Source organism: Salvelinus namaycush, unplaced genomic scaffold (genome assembly GCF_016432855.1).
Source record: "Salvelinus namaycush isolate Seneca unplaced genomic scaffold, SaNama_1.0 Scaffold11, whole genome shotgun sequence".
Taxonomy (NCBI): domain Eukaryota; kingdom Metazoa; phylum Chordata; class Actinopteri; order Salmoniformes; family Salmonidae; genus Salvelinus; species Salvelinus namaycush.
The window spans coordinates 472,077-496,235 of record NW_024057786.1 but is presented as its reverse complement, the minus strand read 5'-3'; the positions used below and the strand labels follow the sequence as shown (position 1 = coordinate 496,235).

At 46.6% G+C, this 24,159-nt stretch overlaps 1 protein-coding gene across 1 annotated transcript; it reads left to right on the top strand.

The window, feature by feature from the left end:
* The first annotated feature begins 13,462 nt into the window (after positions 1-13,462).
* Positions 13,463-22,721, top strand: LOC120035726 (tripartite motif-containing protein 16-like). The gene is made up of 6 exons (XM_038982293.1): positions 13,463-14,112; positions 14,536-14,631; positions 18,917-19,150; positions 21,549-21,708; positions 21,834-21,893; positions 22,130-22,721. Exons 1-6 carry the CDS (start codon positions 13,516-13,518, stop codon positions 22,639-22,641), a joined length of 1,659 nt encoding a protein of 552 aa, XP_038838221.1. The 5' UTR covers positions 13,463-13,515; the 3' UTR covers positions 22,642-22,721.
* The last annotated feature ends 1,438 nt before the right edge of the window (positions 22,722-24,159 follow it).

Here is a 24,159-nt window from a genome sequence, read left to right as displayed (position 1 = left end):
TGGCTGGTTATACGCTGTACCGGCAGGATAGAACAGCAGGGTCTGGTAAGACAAGGGGTGGCTGGTTATACGCTGTACCGGCAGGATAGAACAGCAGCCTCTGGTAAGACAAGGGGTGGCTGGTTATACGCTGTACCGGCAGGATAGAACAGCAGCCTCTGGTAAGACAAGGGGTGGCTGGTTATACGCTGTACCGGCAGGATAGAACAGCAGCGTCTGGTAAGACAAGGGGTGGCTGGTTATACGCTGTACCGGCAGGATAGAACAGCAGGGTCTGGTAAGACAACGGCCGGCTGGTTATACGCTGTACCGGCAGGATAGAACAGTGGCGTCTGGTAAGATAAGGGGTGGCTGGTTATACGCTGTACCGGCAGGATAGAACAGTGGCGTCTGGTAAGATAAGGGGTGGCTGGTTATACGCTGTACCGGCAGGATAGAACAGCAGGGTCTGGTAAGACAAGGGACGGCTGGTTATACGCTGTACCGGCAGGATAGAACAGTGGCGTCTGGTAAGATAAGGGGTGGCTGGTTATACGCTGTACCGGCAGGATAGAACAGTGGCGTCTGGTAAGACAAGGGGTGGCTGGTTATACGCTGTACCGGCAGGATAGAACAGCGGCGTCTGGTAAGATAAGGGGTGGCTGGTTATACGCTGTACCGGCAGGATAGAACAGCGGCGTCTGGTAAGATAAGGGGTGGCTGGTTATACACTGCACCGGCAGGATAGAACAGCGGCGTCTGGTAAGACAACGGGTGGCTGGTTATACAATGCACGGGCAGGATAGAACAGCAGCCTCTGGTAAGACAAGGGGTGGCTGGTTATACGCTGTACCGGCAGGATAGAACAGCAGCGTCTGGTAAGACAAGGGGTGGCTGGTTATACGCTGTACCGGCAGGATAGAACAGCAGCGTCTGGTAAGACAAGGGGTGGCTGGTTATACGCTGTACCGGCAGGATAGAACAGCAGGGTCTGGTAAGACAAGGGGTGGCTGGTTATACGCTGTACCGGCAGGATAGAACAGCAGCCTCTGGTAAGACAAGGGGTGGCTGGTTATACGCTGTACCGGCAGGATAGAACAGCAGCCTCTGGTAAGACAAGGGGTGGCTGGTTATACGCTGTACCGGCAGGATAGAACAGCAGCGTCTGGTAAGACAAGGGGTGGCTGGTTATACGCTGTACCGGCAGGATAGAACAGCAGGGTCTGGTAAGACAACGGCCGGCTGGTTATACGCTGTACCGGCAGGATAGAACAGTGGCGTCTGGTAAGATAAGGGGTGGCTGGTTATACGCTGTACCGGCAGGATAGAACAGTGGCGTCTGGTAAGATAAGGGGTGGCTGGTTATACGCTGTACCGGCAGGATAGAACAGCAGGGTCTGGTAAGACAAGGGACGGCTGGTTATACGCTGTACCGGCAGGATAGAACAGTGGCGTCTGGTAAGATAAGGGGTGGCTGGTTATACGCTGTACCGGCAGGATAGAACAGTGGCGTCTGGTAAGACAAGGAGCGGCTGGTTATACGCTGTACCGGCAGGATAGAACAGCAGGGTCTGGTAAGATAAGGGGTGGCTGGTTATACACTGCACCGGCAGGATAGAACAGCGGCGTCTGCTAAGACAACGGGTGGCTGGTTATACAATGCACGGGCAGGATAGAACAGCAGCCTCTGGTAAGACAAGGGGTGGCTGGTTATACGCTGTACCGGCAGGATAGAACAGCAGCGTCTGGTAAGACAAGGGGTGGCTGGTTATACGCTGTACCGGCAGGATAGAACAGCAGCGTCTGGTAAGACAAGGGGTGGCTGGTTATACGCTGTACCGGCAGGATAGAACAGCAGGGTCTGGTAAGACAAGGGGTGGCTGGTTATACGCTGTACCGGCAGGATAGAACAGCAGCCTCTGGTAAGACAAGGGGTGGCTGGTTATACGCTGTACCGGCAGGATAGAACAGCAGCCTCTGGTAAGACAAGGGGTGGCTGGTTATACGCTGTACCGGCAGGATAGAACAGCAGCGTCTGGTAAGACAAGGGGTGGCTGGTTATACGCTGTACCGGCAGGATAGAACAGCAGGGTCTGGTAAGACAACGGCCGGCTGGTTATACGCTGTACCGGCAGGATAGAACAGTGGCGTCTGGTAAGATAAGGGGTGGCTGGTTATACGCTGTACCGGCAGGATAGAACAGTGGCGTCTGGTAAGATAAGGGGTGGCTGGTTATACGCTGTACCGGCAGGATAGAACAGCAGGGTCTGGTAAGACAAGGGACGGCTGGTTATACGCTGTACCGGCAGGATAGAACAGTGGCGTCTGGTAAGATAAGGGGTGGCTGGTTATACGCTGTACCGGCAGGATAGAACAGTGGCGTCTGGTAAGACAAGGGGCGGCTGGTTATACGCTGTACCGGCAGGATAGAACAGCGGCGTCTGGTAAGACAAGGGGCGGCTGGTTATACGCTGTACCGACTGGATAGAACAGCGGCGTCTGGTAAGACAAGGGGTGGCTGGTTATACGCTGTACCGGCAGGATAGAACAGCAGGGTCTGGTAAGACAAGGGGTGGCTTGTTATACGCTGTACCGGCAGGATAGAACAGCGGCGTCTGGTAAGACAAGGGGTGGCTGGTTATACGCTGTACCGGCAGGATAGAACAGCGGCGTCTGGTAAGACAAGGGGTGGCTGGTTATACGCTGTACCGGCAGGATAGAACAGCGGCGTCTGGTAAGACAAGGGGTGGCTGGTTATACGCTGTACCGGCAGGATAGAACAGTGGCGTCTGGTAAGACAAGGGGCGGCTGGTTATACGCTGTACCAGCAGGATAGAACAGCGGCGTCTGGTAAGACAAGGGGCGGCGGTCTATGTATGTTTGTAAACAACAGCTGGTGCACGATATCTAAGGAAGTCTCGAGCTATTGCTCACCTGAGGTAGAGTTTCTCATGATAAGCTGTAGACCAAACTATCTACCTAGAGAGTTTTCATCTGTATTATTTGAATCTGTTTACATACCACCACAGTCAGAGGCTGGCACTAACACAGCATTGAATGAGCTGTATTCCTCCATAAGCAAACAAGAAAACGTTCACCCAGAGGCAGCGCTCCTAGTAGCCGGGGACTTTAATGCAGGGAAACATAAATCCGTTTTACCAAATTTCTATCAGCATGTTAAATGTGCAAACAGAGGGAAAACTCTAGACCACCTATACTCCAAACACAAAGCTCTCCCTCGCCCTCCATTTGGCAAATCTGACCATAATTCTATCCTCCTGATTCCTGCTTACAAGCAAAAATTAAAACAGGAAGCACCAGTGACTAGATCAATAAAAATGTGTTCAGATGAAGCAGATTCTAAGCTACAGGACAGTTTTGCTAGCACAGACTGGAATTTGTTCTGGGATTCCTCCGATGGCATTGAGGAGAACACCACATCAGTCATTGGTTTCATCAATAAGTGCATCGATGACATACCCCAACCAGAAACCATGGATTAGAGGCAGCATCCGCACTGAGCTAAAGGGTAGTGCTGCTGATTTCAAGGAGCGGGACTCTAACCCTGAAGCTTATAAGAAATCTCGCTATGCTCTCCGACAAACCATCAAACAGGCAAAGCATCAATACAGGACTAAGATGGAATCGTACTACACCGGCTCTGAAGCCGTTGGATGTGGAAGGTAAACCATTACAGACTACAAGGGAAATCACAGCCGAAAGCTACCCAGTGACACGAGCCTACCAGACGAGCTAAACTACTTCTATGCTCGCTTCGAGGCAAATAACACTGAAACATGCATGAGAGCACCAGCTGTTCCAGAAGACTGTGTGATCACGCTCTCCGCAGCTGATGATAGTAAGAATTTTAAACAGGTCAACATTCACAAGGCCACAGGGCCAGATGGATTACCAGAACGTTTACTGCGAGCATGCGCTGACCAACTGGCAAATGTCTTCACTGGCATTTTCAACCTCTCCCTGTCCGAGTCTGTAATATCAACATGTTTGAAGCAGACCACCATAGTCCCTGTGCCAAAGACACTAAGGTAACCTGCCTAAACGACTACCGACCCGTAGCATGCATGTCTGTAGCCATGAAGTGCTTTGAAAGGCTGGTCATGTCTCACATCAACACCATCATCCCAGAAACCCTAGACCCACTCCAATTTGCATACCGTCCCAACAGATCTGCAGATGATGCAATCTCCATTGCACTCCAAACTGCCCTTTCCCACCTGGACAAAAGGAACACCCATGTGAGAATGCCCTCAAAGCTCATCAATAAGCTAATGACCCTGGGACTAAATGCCTCCCTCTGCAACTGGATCCTGGACTTCCTGACAATCGGTAACAGGTAGGTAACAACACATCCGCCACGCTGATCATCAACACAAGGGCCCCTCAGGGGTGCGTGCTCAGTCCCCTCCTGTACTCCCTGTTCACTCATGACTGCACGGCCAGGTACAACTCCAACACCATCATTAAATTTGCCGATGACACAACAGTGGTAGGCCTGATCACCGACAACGACGAGACAGCCTATAGGGAGGAGGTCAGAGACCTGGCCATGTGGTGCCAGGACAACAACCTCTCCCTCAACGTGATCAAGACAAAGGAGATGATTGTGGACTACAGGAAAAAGAGGACCGACCACTCCCCCATTCTCATCGACGGGGCTGCAGTGGAGCAGGTGGAGAGCTTGAGAGTGAGTGTCCACATCACCAACAATCTAACATGGTCCAAGCACACCAAGACAGTTGTGAAGAGGGCACAACAAAACATATTCCCCCTCAGGAGACTGAAAAGATTTGGCAAGGGTCCTCAGATCCTCAAAAGGTACTATAGCTGCACCATCGAGAGCATCCTGACTGGTTGCATCACTGCCTGGTATGGCAACTGCTCGACGTCCGACCACAAGGCACTACAGAGGGTAGTGCGAACGGCCATCCAGGACCTCTATACCAGGCGGTGTCAGAGGAAGGCCCTAAAAATTGTCAAGGACCCCAGCCACCCTAGACATAGACTGTTCTCTCTGCTACCACACGGCAAGTGGTACCAGAGCGCCAAGTCTAGGTCCAAGAGACTTCTAAACAGCTTCTACCCCAAGCCATAAGACTCTTGAACTTCTTGACAAATGACTACCCAGACTATTTGCAGTGCGCCAACCCCCTCCCCCCTCCTTCCTCCAACCACTTATTTTCACCACTGCTACTCTCTGTTGTCATCTAAGCATAGTCACTTTAATAACTCTACCTACATGTACATACTACCTCAAATAACCGGTGCCCCCACACATTGACTCTGTATCGGTACCCCCCTGTATATAGTCTCGCTATTGTTATTTCACTGCTGCTCTTTAATTACTTGTTACTTTTATCTCTTATTAATATCTGTATTTTTTTGAAACTGCATTGTTGGTTAGGGGCTCGTAAGTAAGCATTTCATTATATGGTCTACACCTGTTTTTGGCGCATGTGACTAATAACATTTGATTTGAGTTTCACTACTAGCTCAGCACTGGTAATAAACACTAGTGTAGTTTTTCTCTGTTAATAAGTCAAACAGCAGTTACCTTGTCAGCTATATCAGTCATCTAAAGAGTAGCCAGTTCCGGTTCTGCTTGCTCTACGTCTGGGAGAAAGTACGACTTTTGCTTGTGAGACGTTTTAATATGGGTCAGAAGGGAAATGAAAGTATTAAGTGAGTTATTTAAATGTTTCAGTCCTTCGCGACTGCCTGCCGATACCTGCCCTCACCGTCGTTAAGAGAACTGTGGGAAAACAGTGCCTGACAGGCGGGGGCAGAGGACACTGTCTACCGGTCGCTCCCGCATCCCGATGGCAGAGCAGGTGGGAGGCTGGGGTGACACCATGTGGTATCTAACTCTCTAGCTTGCTAGGTAGTGAGACGTTGTGATAGCTCGCTAGTTAGCACGCACATGGTGTCGCCCTGCCTCCCTAATGCTGTTTACCGGAAGAAACATTTTTTTCCCAACTGGTGGGGGCAAATGACAATGTCTACCAATTGTCCCCTCCTCTCGCTAGCACAGCAGAGTGGGAGGCTGGAACGACACTGTGTGTTAGCTAGTTTGCTAGTTAGGGACACTGTGTGCTAGCTAGCATGCTAGTTAGCTGGCTAGCATAGAGTGTCCTTCTCTCCAGCCAAACACCTGCACTCCCCGTTGTTAACAGAACTGAGGGAAAACAGTCCCCAATAGGTGGGACACACTGTCTACCGGTGTACAACTAGCTAGCTACCGTTGTTGCCCCATCTCTTCTTCTGTGGGGTTTATCAGCGACATGTTTTTAAACTTCCCATGCAGTCATAGGTGACCCGATTCAGGAAGCACATGTCACGACTTCACAGGAGAGCCGATTGATAAAAAATATTTTTTTTAGCTGGCTGGCTCATTAGCTAACGTTACATGACGTGTGTGAACTTACTCTTTGTTTACCTAGCTATGTTCATTTTTTTACCTAGCTAGCTATGTCTTTATGTCTTAAGCTAAAGTCTACTGTTAGCTAGCTAGCTAATGTTAGCTGGCTGGTTACCTAGCTGACATCATTATTCGTATTCCAGAGCCATTTGCTTTTCTAGTTAGAGCCTAACATTGAACCTGGTATGTTAGCTCCCATCACTGTGGCATTGTTGGCACTGTTCATTGTTGTTTAACTAGCTAAAGTTAGCTGGCTGGCTCATTAGCTAACGTTGCGTGACATGTGTACCACAACCGTTAAATATGGTCGGGGCCAGTAAACATCTGCAAAAAAAGCGCAATGAAATTGTTGCCAGCAGATGTTATCCATAGGTAAATAAATCATCGGCCAGAGCGTCAATTGTGCGCTCCGAGAACGAAACGAGATGGGTAGGGCTAAAGCGTAAGAGGGTGTGAACGATGCTGAATGGGTGTAGACAAAGAAGAGCTCTTCACACCAAAACATTCAAAGGCCATTTTCTCAAAAGTGAGTTTACAAGTTGGTCTACTTTCAAAGCAATTACTTTCCCATTGTTGCTCAAATGCAGTGTATGATATATCATTTTCTAGCCCTGAGTCTCTGCTTTTATGCAATATAAAAAACACAATTTCAAATTTTGCTACATAAGACCGAATCCAGGTGGTGAGTCTCATATGATGACAAACACAAGCAGTATCTTTAACAGCACCGTTTCTAGACAGACAACAGAGGATGTTTTGATAAAAAGACTATTAGAATTAGATTATATATTATAACAAACTTTACCTTTTCAGATAACTTTCATAAAAAATTGTCAAAATGAAAATCTTACCCCCATTTTATGCTCCACCATAATTAAAATTTTATCAAATGACATTGTCAATGTGAACAGAAAAAAATTGTGAAATGCACTCATTTGGGATCTGGTGTTCACTTGGGAATCTCTTTCTTATTGGTCTATTGACTCATTTTGCACAATTTCTCAGTATTGTTATTCCAGTGTTATTCCAGTGTGGAAATATATATCTATATACACACACCAGTTATGCTAATTTGGATCGTTTTTGTATTTATACTTTTTCATAACGACAAGTTTGATGTCAGACTACAATATAATGTTCATGATGTCAATGTGACAACTGTCTCCAGACATGTCAATAGATGTAGTATAAACCAGTCTTTAGTCTTGATATCTCTGGTTGTTTAGTACACTACTCCCTCTGTTTAGCACATGGCCTCACATGTGAATCCTTAAAGAGATGGGTGGGGTCGATACTGAATGGGGGTAGACAAAGAAGAGCTCTCCAGTAGGTGTACCAAAACATTCAAGGCCCATTACCTCAAGTGGTGTTACAAGTTTATCAACTTTCAAAGCAGAATTACTTTCCCATTGTTCCTCAACTGTAGTGTATGATAAACCATTTTCTAGCTCTGAGTCTCTACTTTTATTCAATGTAAAAAACACAATTTCTAATATTGATACATAAGACCGAATCGAGCCGGTCGGTCCCAGTTGTCATCTCATTGTTACTTAGGGAGCTCGGTCTATAATACAGACGTGGGTGAGTTCTGTCCCAGGTAGATGCAAAAATCTGGTAACTTTCCCAAAATTCTTTGAAAACCCGGTTGGAAGATTCACGGAATCAGGAGGGAATAAGATTTTTTTGGCGCCAACCTGTTACTCAATCATTGAAACGTTTTGATATTTTTATGCAGGGACATAAAACGCCAGGCCCGATTCAGATCTAGTGTGATTGTTACGGGATCAGATCCAGAGACCTTTCGTTTACTTACCCAACGCTCTAGGCTACCTGCTGCCCTATCTGACAGATAGCTAGAGGCTAAGGCTGGATGCTAGAGCTGAACTGGCTGTGGTAGCTACTAGCTAGCTAGTTCATTCACCTCAGTCGAGACGGGATGAAACATTACAACACTAACGTTACATGTCAGTTTGAGATGGCAGACGTTTTACATGCACCCAGCCTATTGTGTTTTTTTGTTCGCTTATTTGCGTTGTTTGTAACAGTCGAGACGGGATGAAACATTAGCTAACGTTACATGTCAGTTTCACTACTAGCTCAACAGTGGAAATAAACACTAGTGTAGTTTTTTTCTGTTGAGTCAATCAGTTACCTTGCCAGCTACATCAGTCAACTAAAGAGTAGCTGGTTTCTGCTCTGCCTGCTTTTACAACTCAGAGAAAAGTAAGACTTTTGCTTGTGAGACTTTTGAATGTGGGTCAAAAGGGTAATAAAAGTATTATTGGAGTTATTTTTGTACAGTGTCCTTCGCGACCATCTGCCGAATACCTGCCCTCACTGTCATTAACAGGACTGTGGGAAAACAGTGCCTGACAGGCGGGGGCAGAGGACACTGTCTACTGGTCGCTCCCACTTCCCGATGGCACAGCAGGTGGGAGGCTGGGGCAACATCATGTTCTAGCTAACCAGCTAGCTTTCTAAACTTTGTGCTAGCATACTAGTTAGCAAGCACATGGTGTCACCTCCCTACTGCTGTGTACCGGAAAAAAACGTGGGGAACGTCTCTGGAGGCTCCGGACTGGGGACCGTCTCTGGAGGCTCCGGACTGGGGACCGTCTCTGGAGGCTCCGGACTGGGGACCGTCTCTGGAGGCTCCGGACTGGGGACCGTCTCTGGAGGCTCCGGACTGGGGACCGTCTCTGGAGACCCCGGACTGGGGACCCTCGTTGCAGACCCCGGACTGGGGACCGTCTCTGGAGACCCCGGACTGGGGACCGTCTCTGGAGACCCCGGACTGGGGACCGTCTCTGGAGGCTCCGGACTGGAGGCCTCGTGCCCTGGATCATTGCTGGAGGCTTCGTGCCATGGATCATCGCTGGAGGCTTCGTGCCATGGATCATCACTGGAGGCTTCGTGCCATGGATCATCACTGGAGAGACATCCAGGAGGCCTGGTCCGTGGAGCAGGCATAGGACTCACCAGGCTGGGGAGACACACAGGAGGACTGGTCCGTGGAGTGTGCACTGGATGACTGGGCTGTGGGGGAGCACTGGAGACATAGTGCGTATCCCTGGCACCACTCTTCCCGGCTGAATGTCCACTTTAGCCCGGCACCTCCAGAGCGCAAGCACAGGTCGAACCGGGCTGTGGGGGAACACTGGAGATCTGCTGCTTACCACTTGCACCTCTCCTCTTGGCTGAATGTCCACTTTTGCCCAGCACGGGCAGAGCGCAGGCATAGGACGAACCGGGCTGTCACAGCGCACCGGAGACACAGTGCGCAGAGCCGGCGCAGGATACCTTGGGCCGAAACGGCGCATCGGAGACCAAGCACGCTGAGCAATCTGCAATCTGCCCTGGCTGGATGCCCACTCTAGCGTGGCACTTGCGGAGAGATGGCATATAGCGCACCGGGCTATGAGAGCGAACTGGAGACACCGTGTGCTTTACCGCATAACACGGTGCCCGACCAGTACCACGCTCCTTACGGTAAGCACGTGGAGTTGGCTCAGGTCTATACGCTGACTCAGCCACTCTCCCCGTGTGCCTCCCCCCAAAAAATGTTCTGGGGCTGCCTCTCGTGCTTACTCCGCTGTGCCAACTCCTCGTAGCGTCGCCGCTCTACTTTAGCTGCCTCCAGTTCCTCCTTCGGACGGCGATATTCACCAGCCTGTGCCCAGGGTCCCTTGCCTTCCAATATCTCCTCCCATGTCCATTCCTCCAGAAAGCGCTGCTCCTCCTTACCACGCTGCTTGGTCCGTTTATGGTGGGAAGTTCTGTCACGGCCGTCGTTAAAGGAAGACCAAGGTGGTGAGCATACATTTTCCTGTTTATTTGAGTAAATGTCGCCAACAAAACAACAAACGAAAAACCAACCGTGAAGCTTACAGGGCAAAGTGCCACTAACAAAAGTCAACTTCCCACAATGACACAAGGGAAAAAGGCTGCCTAAGAATGATTCCAAATCAGAGACAAAGATGGACAGCTGCCCCTGATTGAGAACCATACTAGGCCAAAACATAGAAATACACAAACCTAGAAAACAGTACATAGAATGCCCACCCAAATCACACCCTGAGACATAAAAAGGCTCTCTAAGGTCAGGGCTTGACAACCTGGGCCTTAAAATATTCTGCACTTAAAATTGGGGCAAATGCTTAATAAATTAGAAAGAAATTAATACTTAATTAAAATGGGGGGAAATTACATAATACCTTAAGTTATTACATTATAATGAGTTATTACAGTAATTATTGGTTATTACATTATAATTTGCAGTATGCCTGTCGGGCCCTTCACTCCTAGTGCCACTGACAAGGGGCCAATGTGTCACTAGAGGCAGGACTGATAAACTAATGACTGTCTCATGTTGAAAGTCCAAGTCAGTATCATGCATTTACTGCTCAAGTTATTCCATATACTTTGACTAGTCTAGTTATTCCATATACTTTGACTAGTCTGGTCATTCCATAAATGTTTTTGTGTATTGTACCTTGACTAATCAAATTCTTCCAGGTATTAAAACAACAGTTTGGTGTGTTATTAACTTCTCTCTCGTGCTTACTCCGCTGTGCCAACTCCTCGTAGCGTCGCCGCTCTACTTTAGAGCTGTTATTAACTTCTCTAGGATATGTGGGACGCTAACGTCCCACTTGGCCAAAATCCAGAAAAAATGTAACGTGCCAAATTCAAATATATTACTATAAAAATCAATCTTTCATGAAATCACACATGAAAGACACCAAATTAAAGCTACAAATGTTGTGAATCCAGCCAACACGGGGAAAGCACACCAAACAATTATGTTAGCTCAGTACATAGCCACAGAAAAACACAGCCATTATCCCAGCAAAAGATAGTAGTCACAAAAAGCAGAAATAGAGATAAAATGAATCACTAACCTTTGAACATCTTCATCAGATGACACTCATATGACATGTTACACAATACATTTATGTTTTGTTCGATAATATGCATATTTATATCCACAAATCTCGGTTTACATTGGCGCCATGTTCAGAAATGCCTCCAAAATATCCTAAGTAATTACAGAGAGCCACGTCAAATAACAGAAATACTCATCATAAACTTTGATGAAAGATACATGTTTTACATATAATTAAAGATACACTGGTTCTTAATGCAACCGCTGTGTCAGATTAAAAAAAAACCTTTGTAAAAAGCAAACCATGCAATAACCTGAGACGGCGCTCAGATAGAAACAACATTTCTCCGCCATGTTGGAGTCAACAGAAATACGAAATTACATCATAAATATTCCCTTACCTTTGATTATCTTCATCAGAATGCAGTGCCAGGAATCCTAGTTGCACAATAAATCGTTGTTTTGTTCGATAATTTCCATTACTTATGTCCAATTAGCTAATTGTGTTAGCATGTGTAGTGCACGTGTCCAAACGCTCGCGCAGATGCAGGCAAACGTCGGACGAAAACTTAAAAAAGTTATATTCCAGGTCGAATAAACTGGTTAAAGTAAGTAGAGAAGCAATCTTCAGGATGTTGTTATCATTTATATCCAATAAGGTTCCAACCGGAGAATTCTTTTCAGTCTCTATAAGTAATGGAACGCAAGACGATATAATGAGGAACGCGCGTGACCAAGAACTGGCAATCTGCCAGACTCATTCCCCTCCCAACACAGCATAAGCTTCATTCCACGTTCTACTGACTATTGACATCTAGTGGAATGAATATATATGAAGTGCAAACAGATCCATCTATTACAGGGATTTGAATAGGCGATGACTTTAACAACGAACACTCTCAGATTTTTCACTTCCTGTTTGGATTTTTTCTCAGGTTGTTAGCCTGTCATATGAGTTCTGTTATACTCACAGACATCATTCAAACAGTTTTAGAAACGAGAGAGTGTTGTCTATCCAATAGTAATAATGATATGCATATATTAGCATGTGGGACAGAGTAGGAGGCAGTTAACTATGGGCACGAAATTCATCCAAAAGTGAAAATGCTGCCCCCTATACCAAAGAAGTTACCAACATAGATTCTAATAGATTCATATTTCAAGTCCTCAGAATTCATACAGTATAGAACACCATCTAGAAGACAGAGACATATCATTACGTACAGTATAGAACACCATCTAGAAGACAGAGACATATCATTACATACAGTATAGAACACCATCTAGAAGACATATCATTACATACAGTATAGAACACCATCTAGAAGACATATCATTACATACAGTATAGAACACCATCTAGAAGACATATCATTACATACAGTATAGAACACCATCTAGAAGACATATCATTACATACAGTATAGAACACCATCTAAAAGACAGAGACATATCATTACATACAGTATAGAACACCATCTAGAAGACAGAGACATATCATTACATACAGTATATCCTAGATGACATGTATAAATCCTTACTTTATATTTCCTATACCACTTTCCATGACAGTAGCCTTATTACTGGTTAGGGTTACTGCTGCTGGTACAGTGGAAGAATGAGGCATCACAGTACCTGTTACACCACTGTACTAACAGGACCAATTACACACCAATAAACACACTGTAATGTAAAGAGTTACATCATTCTCAATGATCAGTCTATACATCCAGTATTCATTTCACCTACAGTACATTGTATCCATTTCAAATCCCCCCTCCCCCCATTGTAGCTAATTATCTAGAACACATTGTACAGTTTTACAACCACGTATGAGTTATTATGGACGCGTATAGTTAGTATCACAGCATATCAGTTGAAGACATTACAACATTCATTAAAAGCATTATAGATATGTACTTCATAGAAACTGTTGCCCTTTATATATTCTAACCACTCTATTTCATTTATTCCATATTAAGGGTCCTAACCTGGGAACAAAAACATTTGTATCCTTCTCAACTTTGCCTGCAGTTTTCTCTCTCTCCCTTCCTCTAACCCCTCCCTCTCTCACTCCCTCCTTCCCTCCCTCTAACCCCAGCCCTCTGGCAGAACCAGGAAGTCCCTCCCCTTCACAAACTCACTTCTGTGGAAACAAAACTGATCTGAGTCTCTTTCTCATCTGTCTGTGTGAGAGTGAACAACCGTCCAAATGGCTCAGCAGGGAGTTCTGCTGGACCAGGACCAGTTCTGTTGTTCTGTCTGTCTGGATCTACTGAAGGAGCCGGTCACCATCCCCTGTGGACACAGTTACTGTAGGAGCTGTATTGAGGGCTGCTGGGATCAGGATGTTCTGAAAGGGGTCTATAGCTGTCCTCAGTGCAGAGAGACCTTCACTCCAAGGCCTAATCTGAGGAAAAATAACATGTTGGCTGAGGTGGTGGAGAAACTGAGGAAGACAGGACTCCAGGCTGCTCCCCCTCCTGCTGTGTGCTATGCTGGACCTGGAGATGTGGCGTGTGATTTCTGCACTGGGACCAGAAAGCAGAAAGCCCTCATGTCCTGTCTGGCATGTCTGGCCTCTTACTGTGAGAATCACCTCCAACCTCACTATGAATTTCCTGGTTTCAAGAAGCACAAGCTGGTCAAAGCCACCGCACAACTACAGGAGAAGATCTGCTCTCATCATGACAAACTGCTGGAGGTTTACTGTCGTACCGATCAGCAGTGTATCTGTTATCTGTGTACAATGGATGAACATAAAGGCCATGATACAGTGTCAGCTGCAGCAGAGAGCAATGAGAAACAGGTAAGACCAGAACAACTTGTTGGTGACTGTCTGATAAACAAAGAATTAAAGATACAGTAGGAACTAAATCTGTTTGAATATGAGATCATTCAAATGAAATGGATCCACAAATATGAACACAAACCTTGAGTATATAGATATGTTAACCCAGATTCTCCAAGTGTATCACCATTTTCTAAACTCAAACACTATTATCATTCTGAATGGCCTTTTATGAGTCCAAAGTTCAGTCTCAACCCCTTGATACATGTAGGCCCACCATAAAAACTATAATCATTCACATAGCAACATAATATCATATTGTAAAGGGACTTCCTCAGGATTGTAGACCTTCCTCTATATGGGTCCTATGTCACATGACTATACTATTGATCTACTGGACTAATAAAGCTTGATAGCTCATTGAAGAGTGATTCTCCACAGAGGCAGCTGGGGATGAGTCAGCAGAAGGTCCAGCAGAGATTCCAGGAGAGAGAGAAGGAGCTGAAGGAGCTCCAACAGGCTGTGGAGTCTCTCAAGGTGAGTATTGTTGACCAGAGGAGACACACCATTTCACTTCTCTCCTCCAGTCAGAGAGAGAGAGGGGCCCCTATCCAATCCCACTGACCCCACTGTTGGGAACAGGCTGTCTGGACTCCTTTCAGAGAATAGACTGTTTAATGTAACTGACGGGATATGAACCCAGGTCTACCGTGGGAGAAACCAACATCTTGACCGTTACACCAAGAGGACGTTCCCTATTGGACCGACACTGATTTAGAAGTAGCAGGCGGGGCTACCTCATCACATAACCATGACTGACTCATGTCCCTTATACATTAACATGGAGCTCTCTCAATTAAATTCAAAGATCTTTATTGGCATGGGAAACATATCTTTACTATGTCAAAGCAAGTGAAGTAGATAATAAACAATCATGAATGAACAGTAAACATTACACAACATTTATTTTCACAGGAATAGAGACATTTCAAATGTTATAATTCAAGTGCAAACAGAGTGAGTCGTGCGCCAGACTGAGTTCTGGAGGTGAAATGTAAATGAATGAGGGAGAGTTAAGTGAGGAAGATGGTGTGGTGAAGAGTTCAGAACCAGAGAAGTATTTGGTCATATGAGATTTGACTTCAGAAGAGTTCCAGGGTGTGTTGAGTGGTGGTGTCCCGTCCTCCCAGGTCGTTGGCATGGTGCAGGAGCAGATAGGATCAAAGTAGTGGAATGGGGTAGTGGGTTTTTAATGAGTGTAGGGTTAGTTGGCATGGTGCAGGAGCAGATAGGGTCAAAGTAGTGGAATGGGGTAGTGGGTTTTTAATGAGTGTAGGGTTAGTTGGCATGGTGCAGGAGCAGATAGGGTCAAAGTAGTGGAATGGGGTAGTGGGTTTTTAACGAGTGTAGGGTTAGTTGGCATGGTGCAGGAGCAGATAGGGTCAAAGTAGTGGAATGGGGTAGTGGGTTTTTAACGAGTGTAGGGTTAGTTGTCATGGTGCAGGAGCAGATAGGGTCAAAGTAGTGGAATGGGGTAGTGGGTTTTTAATGAGTATAGGGTTAGTTGGAAGGGTGTTTTTAAAAATATTTTTTTAATTAAATGTTATTTTCCCATTTTGTGTCACAAAGTAAAATAGATTCATATTATAGTCCAGTTGGGGGCGGTAATGCAACATATTGGATGCCAACCGCCGTTAAACTCCAAAGAAGAAGAAACGTTATATTATGTCTATGTACAGTGTTGTAACGATGTCTCTCTCTCTCTCATTCCATCACTTTCGTGGTAGTTGGTTGTGTGGGTCTCTGGTTATGAATGGGGTGCTGACAGACAATCGTTGATGGATATTTATAGAGCTCTGATGAGGACAACAATTGATTACAGGTGTATAGTTTATGGAACAGCAGCAAAGACTTGTCTTCAGAAGCTGGACAGAATCCAGTATATAGCTTTAAGGATATGTATTGGTGCATTTAAATCAACATCTGTATGTGTCTAACTAATGGAGGCAGGTGAGATGCCTTTGGATATACGGCGTAATAAATTGTCATTGGCTTATTGGGTTGAAAGGCTGTGAGGTTGAGCATCCCACTGCTACTGTTCTAGATGACTGTTGGGAATATACTAGTAGACAAGCAGTGGTTTTGGTTGTACAGTTGTAGGTATCAATGTTATTATGGAGAAATTAGAGAATGGGTGTAGTAGTGAGATTCTGCTGGGTCCCAGCACATTCAGGTGTGGAAGGAAATTAAATTGTAGACCAGTTATCTAAAAGAGCTTTGAAACAAGATATAATTGATATTAATGTTCTACTGGGTAGAGGTGAGGCCAAATGTAAGATCAGAGACATTTTGATAGATGTGTGGCAGAAGAGATGGGACTCTGAGAACAAGGGACGGCATTTATATGTCCTCTAAAGATCGGTGGACCAAGGATCAAAGGTCAGATTAGGAAGGAAGAGGTGGTGTTTACTCGATTGTGTTTAGGACATTGTACATTGAACTGGTCCTTACATCTGGTTGGCAGCATGTGAATGGTTTGTGTCTGGAGGGTATGGTCAATGAAACGGTGGAGCATGTGTTGTTATATTGTTGTAAGGATGTTGAAGAGAGGGAAAGATTGAAGTGTAGGGTCATTGAGGTTGGATGGGGTTGGGGGGGTTTGGAAGGGATTTGGGGGATGGTCTATTAGAAGTTAGTAGGACTCTTTTTTTATTTTCTCAGAAGTTCTGAGTTAGGTAGGAAGATTTAGAGTGGTGTAAACTGTGATTGAACACACTCCAGCACAGTAGGTGGCGCCATGCACCTTTAACGTTGGTTTGTGGACCGCCATTATATCATAGAAGAACAAGTTGGTCTGTGAGGGTTTTGTGGTTCCTGAGGAGGGCTACTATTCTTTTTTATTTTGGTTTTCAAGTATTTTCAGAATTTATTAAAGCCAAAGCTAAAGCTACCCTAAACAATTCAATATATCAGTCAATATATTTTCTCTGTGATTTGTTGTTTTCCCGTCAACCGTTCCATCGCATCTTAACCGTGTTACCGGGCGGGCACTAGGACCCGGGGGAGGCTGCTGCTGCAGAGGCTGCTGCACCGGTAGTGACGTCAGTCCTACTTGTAGCTCATTGTGGTCAACGTCAGCTGTGGCTCGAGACTGCTAGCTAACGGTTAACGGAGAGGAAAATACTCTGACAGGACACATTCATGTAGATAGGCTATGATGGCAATTTGTGGTAAGTTACAATAGAGAGAGAGACTTTTCACTACTATAGACTTTGGTCAGAATCAAAGCTTTGTTAACCAATACGTTTTTATGTGAGGCTGCCGGTAAGTTACAGTGTAACAGACGTTGTGAGCTAGCTAACGGTAACGTTAACGGTGTCTTTTAAATTCCACATAAGTTATTATGTGGCGATGAAATCTAGATAACGTTGAATATAATGTCGTTGTACTGTCTGTGCCAGGCTATAAATGATACAAATTCTATCTAGTTAACTTTGTATTTAAGTTTACATGAGAGTCATTTAGCAGACACTCTTGTCCAGAGCCACTAGGATTAAGTGTCTAAATCTGCCTAAAAAAGGCGATTTACAGATTTTTCGCCTAGTCTGCTACTTAACACCAAGCGGTCTAGGAGGGGAGACAAGTTGTTATTTTCCAGTTCCGTCCTAAGAACAGGTTTTAGTGGTCAAATAAAAAGGGAGACATTTTTTGGTGCCATTTAGGGGAAATGTAATTCTAAGGATCATTCCAGTCAGAAGAGGCTCTGTGAAGGTTCGTTTCAATTCATTTGCTATGGCCTCGCTAGTGTTCCAGCTCAGACAACGTTCTTTGGCCGTTTGGACTCGCTCTATTGTCCAGCCTGCTAGGACTCAGGGGGCAGAGGCTGGGTCTAGCTCTGCTACGGGGCAGGCTACTGGAGGGGGTACCAAGAGGGAGGAGAGAAGAGCAGGACCAAGAGGTGTTCTGTACCTGTCTGTCCAGGAGGGAGGAGAGTAGAGCAGGACCAAGAGGTGTTCTGTACCTGTCTGTCCAGGAGGGAGGAGAGTAGAGCAGGACCAAGAGGTGTTCTGTACCTGCCTGTCCAGGAGGGAGGAGAGTAGAGCAGGACCAAGAGGTGTTCTGTACCTGTCTGTCCAGGAGGGAGGAGAGTAGAGCAGGACCAAGAGGTGTTCTGTACCTGCCTGTCCAGGAGGGAGGAGAGTAGAGCAGGACCAAGAGGTGTTCTGTACCTGCCTGTCCAGGAGGGAGGAGAGTAGAGCAGGACCAAGAGGTGTTCTGTACCTGTCTGTCCAGGAGGGAGGAGAGTAGAGCAGGACCAAGAGGTGTTCTGTACCTGTCTGTCCAGGAGGGAGGAGAGTAGAGCAGGACCAAGAGGTGTTCTGTACCTGTCTGTCCAGGAGGGAGGAGAGTAGAGCAGGACCAAGAGGTGTTCTGTACCTGCCTGTCCAGGAGGGAGGAGAGTAGAGCAGGACCAAGAGGTGTTCTGGACCTGTCTGTCCAGGAGGGAGGAGAGTAGAGCAGGACCAAGAGGTGTTCTGTACCTGTCTGTCCAGGAGGGAGGAGAGTAGAGCAGGACCAAGAGGTGTTCTGTACCTGTCTGTCCAGGAGGGGGGACAAGGCCTGGTGGACCTGGAGAGCAGGGTGGCAGCGTTCTGACTAAATGAGGTGCAGAGAGGTTACTGTACCTACTCTCTCTGTCTCTCTGTCTCTCTGTCTCTCTCTCTCTCTGTCTCTGTCTCTCTCTCTCTGTCTCTCTCTCTCTCTCTCTCTCTCTCTGTCTCTCTCTCTCTCTCTGTCTCTCTCTCTGTCTCTCTCTCAACAGCGCTCTGCACAGTCAGCAGTGGATGACAGTGATCAGATCTTTACTGAGCTGATCCGCTCCATTGAGAGAAGGAGCTCTGAGGTGAAGGAGCTGATCAGAGCCCAAGAGAAGGCTCAAGTGAGTCAAGCTGAAGGACTCCTGGAGCAACTGAAGCAGGAGATAGCTGAGCTGAGGAAGAGAAGCACTGAGCTGGAGCAGCTCTCACACACAGAGGATCACATCCATTTCCTCCAGGTAACTAAACTGTCTTGTTACATGTGATATGAAATTAACTTCATGTGAAACTATTCATCTACATCATTATGTTGTCCTGTCTGTCTCTCTGTCCCTGTCTCTCTCTCTGTCCCTCTCTCTCTCTCTGTCCGTCCCTGTCTCTCTCTCTGTCCGTCCCTGTCTCTCTCTCTGTCCGTCCCTGTCTCTCTCTCTGTCCGTCCCTGTCTCTCTCTCTGTCCGTCCGTGTCTCTCACTCTGTCCGTCCCCCTCTCTCACTCTGTCCGTCCCCCTCTCTCACTCTGTCCGTCCCCCTTTCTCACTCTGTCCGTCCCTCTCTCTCTGTCTGTCCCTCTCTCTCTCTCTGTCTGTCCGTCCCTCTCTCTCTCTCTCTCTCTCTCTCTGTTTGTCCGTACCTCTCTCTCTCTGTCTGTTCCTCTCTCTCTCTCTGTCCGTCCCTCTCTCTCCGTCTGTCTCTCTCTCTCTCTCTGTCCGTCCCTCTCTCTCTCTCTCTCTCTGTTCGTCCCTCTCTCTCTCTCTCTGTCCGTCCCTCTCTCTCTCTGTCTGTCTGTCCGTCCCTCTCTCTCTCTCTCTCTGTCCGTCCCTCTCTCTCTCTCTCTCTGTCTGTCTGTCCCTCTCTCTCTCTCTCTCTGTCCGTCCCTCTCTCTCCGTCCGTCCCTCTCTCTCCGTCTGTCCCTCTCTCTCTCTCTGTCCGTCCCTGTCTCTCTCTCTGTCCGTCCCTCTCTCTCTCTCTGTCCGTCCCTCTCTCTCTCTCTGTCCGTCCCTCTCTCTCTCTCTGTCCGTCCCTCTCTCTCTCTCTGTCCGTCCCTCTCTCTCTCTCTGTCCGTCCCTCTCTCTCTGTCCGTCCCTCTCTCTCTCTGTCTGTCTGTCCCTCTCTCTCTCTGTCTGTCTGTCCCTCTCTCTCTCTCTCTGTCTGTCTGTCCCTCTCTCTCCCTCTGTCTGTCCCTCTCTCTCCGTCCGTCCCTCTCTCTCCGTCTGTCCCTCTCTCTCTCTCTGTCCGTCCCTGTCTCTCTCTCTGTCCGTCCCTCTCTCTCTCTCTGTCCGTCCCTCTCTCTCTCTCTGTCCGTCCCTCTCTCTCTCTCTGTCCGTCCCTCTCTCTCTCTGTCCGTCCCTCTCTCTCTCTCTGTCCGTCCCTCTCTCTCTCTCTGTCCGTCCCTCTCTCTCTCTGTCCGTCCCTCTCTCTCTCTCTGTCCGTCCCTCTCTCTCTCTCTCTCTGTCCGTCCCTCTCTCTCTCTCTGTCCGTCCCTCTCTCTCTCTCTCTCCGTCCCTCTCTCTCTCTCTCTCTCTGTCCGTCCCTCTCTCTCTCTCTCTGTCCGTCCCTCTCTCTCTCTCTCTCTCTCTCTGTCCGTCCGTCCCTGTCTCTCTCTCTCTCTCTCTCTGTCCGTCCCTCTCTCTCTCTCTCTCTGTCCGTCCCTCTCTCTCTCTCTGTCCGTCCCTCTCTCTCTCACTGTCCGTCCCTCTCTCTCTCTCTCCGTCCCTCTCTCTCTCTCTCTCTGTCCGTCCCTCTCTCTCTCTCTCTCTGTCCGTCCCTCTCTCTCTCTCTCTCTCTCTCTCTGTCCGTCTCTCTCTCTCTCTGTCCGTCCCTCTCTCTCTCTCTCTCTCTCTGTCCGTCCCTCTCTCTCTCTCTCTGTCCGTCCCTCTCTCTCTCTCTCTGTCCGTCCCTCTCTCTCTCTCTCTCTCTCTCTCTCTCTGTCCGTCCCTCTCTCTCTCTCTCTCTCTCTCTCTCTCTGTCCGTCCCTCTCTCTCTCTCTCTCTCTCTCTCTCTCTGTCCGTCCCTCTCTCTCTCTCTCTCTGTCCGTCCCTCTCTCTCTCTCTGTCTCTCTCTCACTCTCTCTCTACCTCTGTCTGTCTCTTTCTCTACCTCTGTCTGCCTATCTCTCTCTCTCTCTCTCTCTCTCTCTCTCTCTCTCTCTCTCTCTCTCTGTCCCTCTTTCTCTCTCTCTGTCTCTCTCTGTCCCTCTCTCTCTCTCTCTCTCTCTCTCTCTCTCTCTCTCTCTCTCTCTCTCTCAAATTCAAATTCAAATTCAAGCTGCTTTATTGGCATGAAAAACATTGTGTCAATATTGCCAAAGCAACAATGTATACAATATACATTGTAATACAATTAAAACAATGACAAACAATAATATAGAATGGCAGTAAATAATAATACAAAATTAAATATAAAAATAGTAACAATAAAATGGTCAATAGTCGAATGTAATGTATGGTGTAATGCACCACTACCACCACCACCATCATTAAACTGCTATCATTACCATTACCACCCATACCATTACTCTCTCTCTCTGTCCCTCTCTGTCTATGTCTCTCTCTCTCTCTCTCTCTGTGTGTCTCTCTCTCTCTCTCCCCCCTGTCTCTCTCTCTCCAGAGTTATCACTCTCTCTCTCTCTCTCTCCAGAGTTATCAGTCTCTCTCCAGTATCAGTGTATCTTCAGACTTACCCAGCATCGTTGTCCGTCCTCTTCAGTACTTTGGAGATGTGAGTAAGACTGTGTCTGAACTGAGAGAGAAACTAGAAGACTTCCTTAAAGGAGAATGGACCAAGATCTCCACTACAGGTGTGTTGAAAACAATAAGAACATCAACTTTAGACCATTGAAAGTTCCCTACTAGTCATATACATGTGGAATATGGTCTGATGATAACATTCCCTCTCTCTGTCAATGTGTTTGTGTGTCTGTAGTGAATCTAGTGGATGTTGTACTGCCTCCAGAGCCCAAGACCAGAGAACAGTTGTTACAATGTGAGTCTCTTTATTGTGAAGTAACTAACAGTCTCTTTTTACTGACACTCCTAACAATCCCTCTAGAAATATATAGCAATAGTAGATCTAATCAAAGACTGGGTATCTATCTGACTCCTCATATTTCTCTGATTTGATCTCTGCTGTGCTCTAATCAAAGACAGGGTAGATACAGTATCTGACTTAACTTATTGTTCTGACTCCCCTCATTGGTCTCTGCTCTGCTCTTCTCCCAGATTCCTGTCAGCTCACACTGGACCCAAACACAGCACACACAGATCTCTCTCTGTCTGAAGGGAACAGAAAGGTGAAACGTACACGCCAAGTCCAACCATATCCTGATCATCCAGACAGATTCACCAACTACTGGCAGGTTCTGTGTAGAGAGGGTCTGTCTGGACGCTGTTACTGGGAGGTGGAGTGGACTGGGTGGTATGTTATTACAGCAGTCTCATATAAAGACATCAGCAGAACAGAGACAGATGGTGGATTTGGAAACAATAACAAGTCCTGGAGTTTACATTACTATAGTGGTGGTTATTGTTTCAGACACAATAATGTTGAGACTAAAGTATCAGGCCCTCAGTACTCCAGAGTAGGAGTGTACCTGGATCACAAGGCAGGTACTCTGTCCTTCTACAGTGTCTCTGACACAATGACCCTCCTCCACAGAGTCCAGACCACATTCACTCAGCCCCTCTATCCTGGGTTTTATCTCTATGGTACTGCTGAGCTGGTTAAACTGTAGTAGGGTCCACATAGATACTAGTCATGCTGGTGTAGTCTATAGCTGAGCTGGTTAAACTGTAGTAGGGTCCACATAGATACTAGTCATGCTGGTGTAGTCTATAGCTGAGCTGGTTAAACTGTAGTAGGGTCCACATAGATACTAGTCATGCTGGTGTAGTCTATAGCTGAGCTGGTTAAACTGTAGTAGGGTCCACATAGATACTAGTCATGCTGGTGTAGTCTATAGCTGAGCTGGTTAAACTGTAGTAGGGTCCACATAGATACTAGTCATGCTGGTGTAGTCTATAGCTGAGCTGGTTAAACTGTAGTAGGGTCCACATAGATACTAGTCATGCTGGTGTAGTCTATAGCTGAGCTGGTTAAACTGTAGTAGGGTCCACATAGATACTAGTCATGCTGGTGTAGTCTATAGCTGAGCTGGTTAAACTGTAGTAGGGTCCACATAGATACTAGTCATGCTGGTGTAGTCTATAGCTGAGCTGGTTAAACTGTAGTAGGGTCCACATAGATACTAGTCATGCTGGTGTAGTCTATAGCTGAGCTGGTTAAACTGTAGTAGGGTCCACATAGATACTAGTCATGCTGGTGTAGTCTATAGCTGAGCTGGTTAAACTGTAGTAGGGTCCACATAGATACTAGTCATGCTGGTGTAGTCTATAGCTGAGCTGGTTAAACTGTATTAGGGTCCACATATATACTAGTCATGCTGGTGTAGTCTATAGCTGAGCTGGTTAAACTGTAGTAGGGTCCACATATATACTAGTCATGCTGGTGTAGTCTATAGCTGAGCTGGTTAAACTGTAGTAGGGTCCACATAGATACTAGTCATGCTGGTGTAGTCTATAGCTGAGCTGGTTAAACTGTAGTAGGGTCCACATAGATACTAGTCTTGCTGGTGTAGTCTATAGCTGAGCTGGTTAAACTGTAGTAGGGTCCACATAGATACTAGTCATGCTGGTGTAGTCTATAGCTGAGCTGGTTAAACTGTAGTAGGGTCCACATAGATACTAGTCATGCTGGTGTAGTCTATAGCTGAGCTGGTTAAACTGTAGTAGGGTCCACATAGATACTAGTCATGCTGGTGTAGTCTATAGCTGAGCTGGTTAAACTGTAGTAGGGTCCACATAGATACTAGTCATGCTGGTGTAGTCTATAGCTGAGCTGGTTAAACTGTAGTAGGGTCCACATAGATACTAGTCATGCTGGTGTAGTCTATAGCTGAGCTGGTTAAACTGTAGTAGGGTCCACATAGATACTAGTCATGCTGGTGTAGTCTATAGCTGAGCTGGTTAAACTGTAGTAGGGTCCACATAGATACTAGTCATGCTGGTGTAGTCTATAGCTGAGCTGGTTAAACTGTAGTAGGGTCCACATAGATACTAGTCATGCTGGTGTAGTCTATAGCTGAGCTGGTTAAACTGTAGTAGGGTCCACATAGATACTAGTCATGCTGGTGTAGTCTATAGCTGAGCTGGTTAAACTGTAGTAGGGTCCACATAGATACTAGTCATGCTGG

Coding starts and splice junctions, on each gene's coding strand:
- LOC120035726 (XM_038982293.1), top strand. CDS start 13,516: ATGGCTCAGCAGGGAGTTCTGCTGGACCAGGACCAGTTCTGTTGTTCT. Junction 19,151..21,548: donor ATCACATCCATTTCCTCCAG/GTAACTAAACTG, acceptor CTCTCTCTCCAG/AGTTATCAGTCTCTCTCCAG. Junction 21,894..22,129: donor CAGAGAACAGTTGTTACAAT/GTGAGTCTCTTT, acceptor CTCTTCTCCCAG/ATTCCTGTCAGCTCACACTG.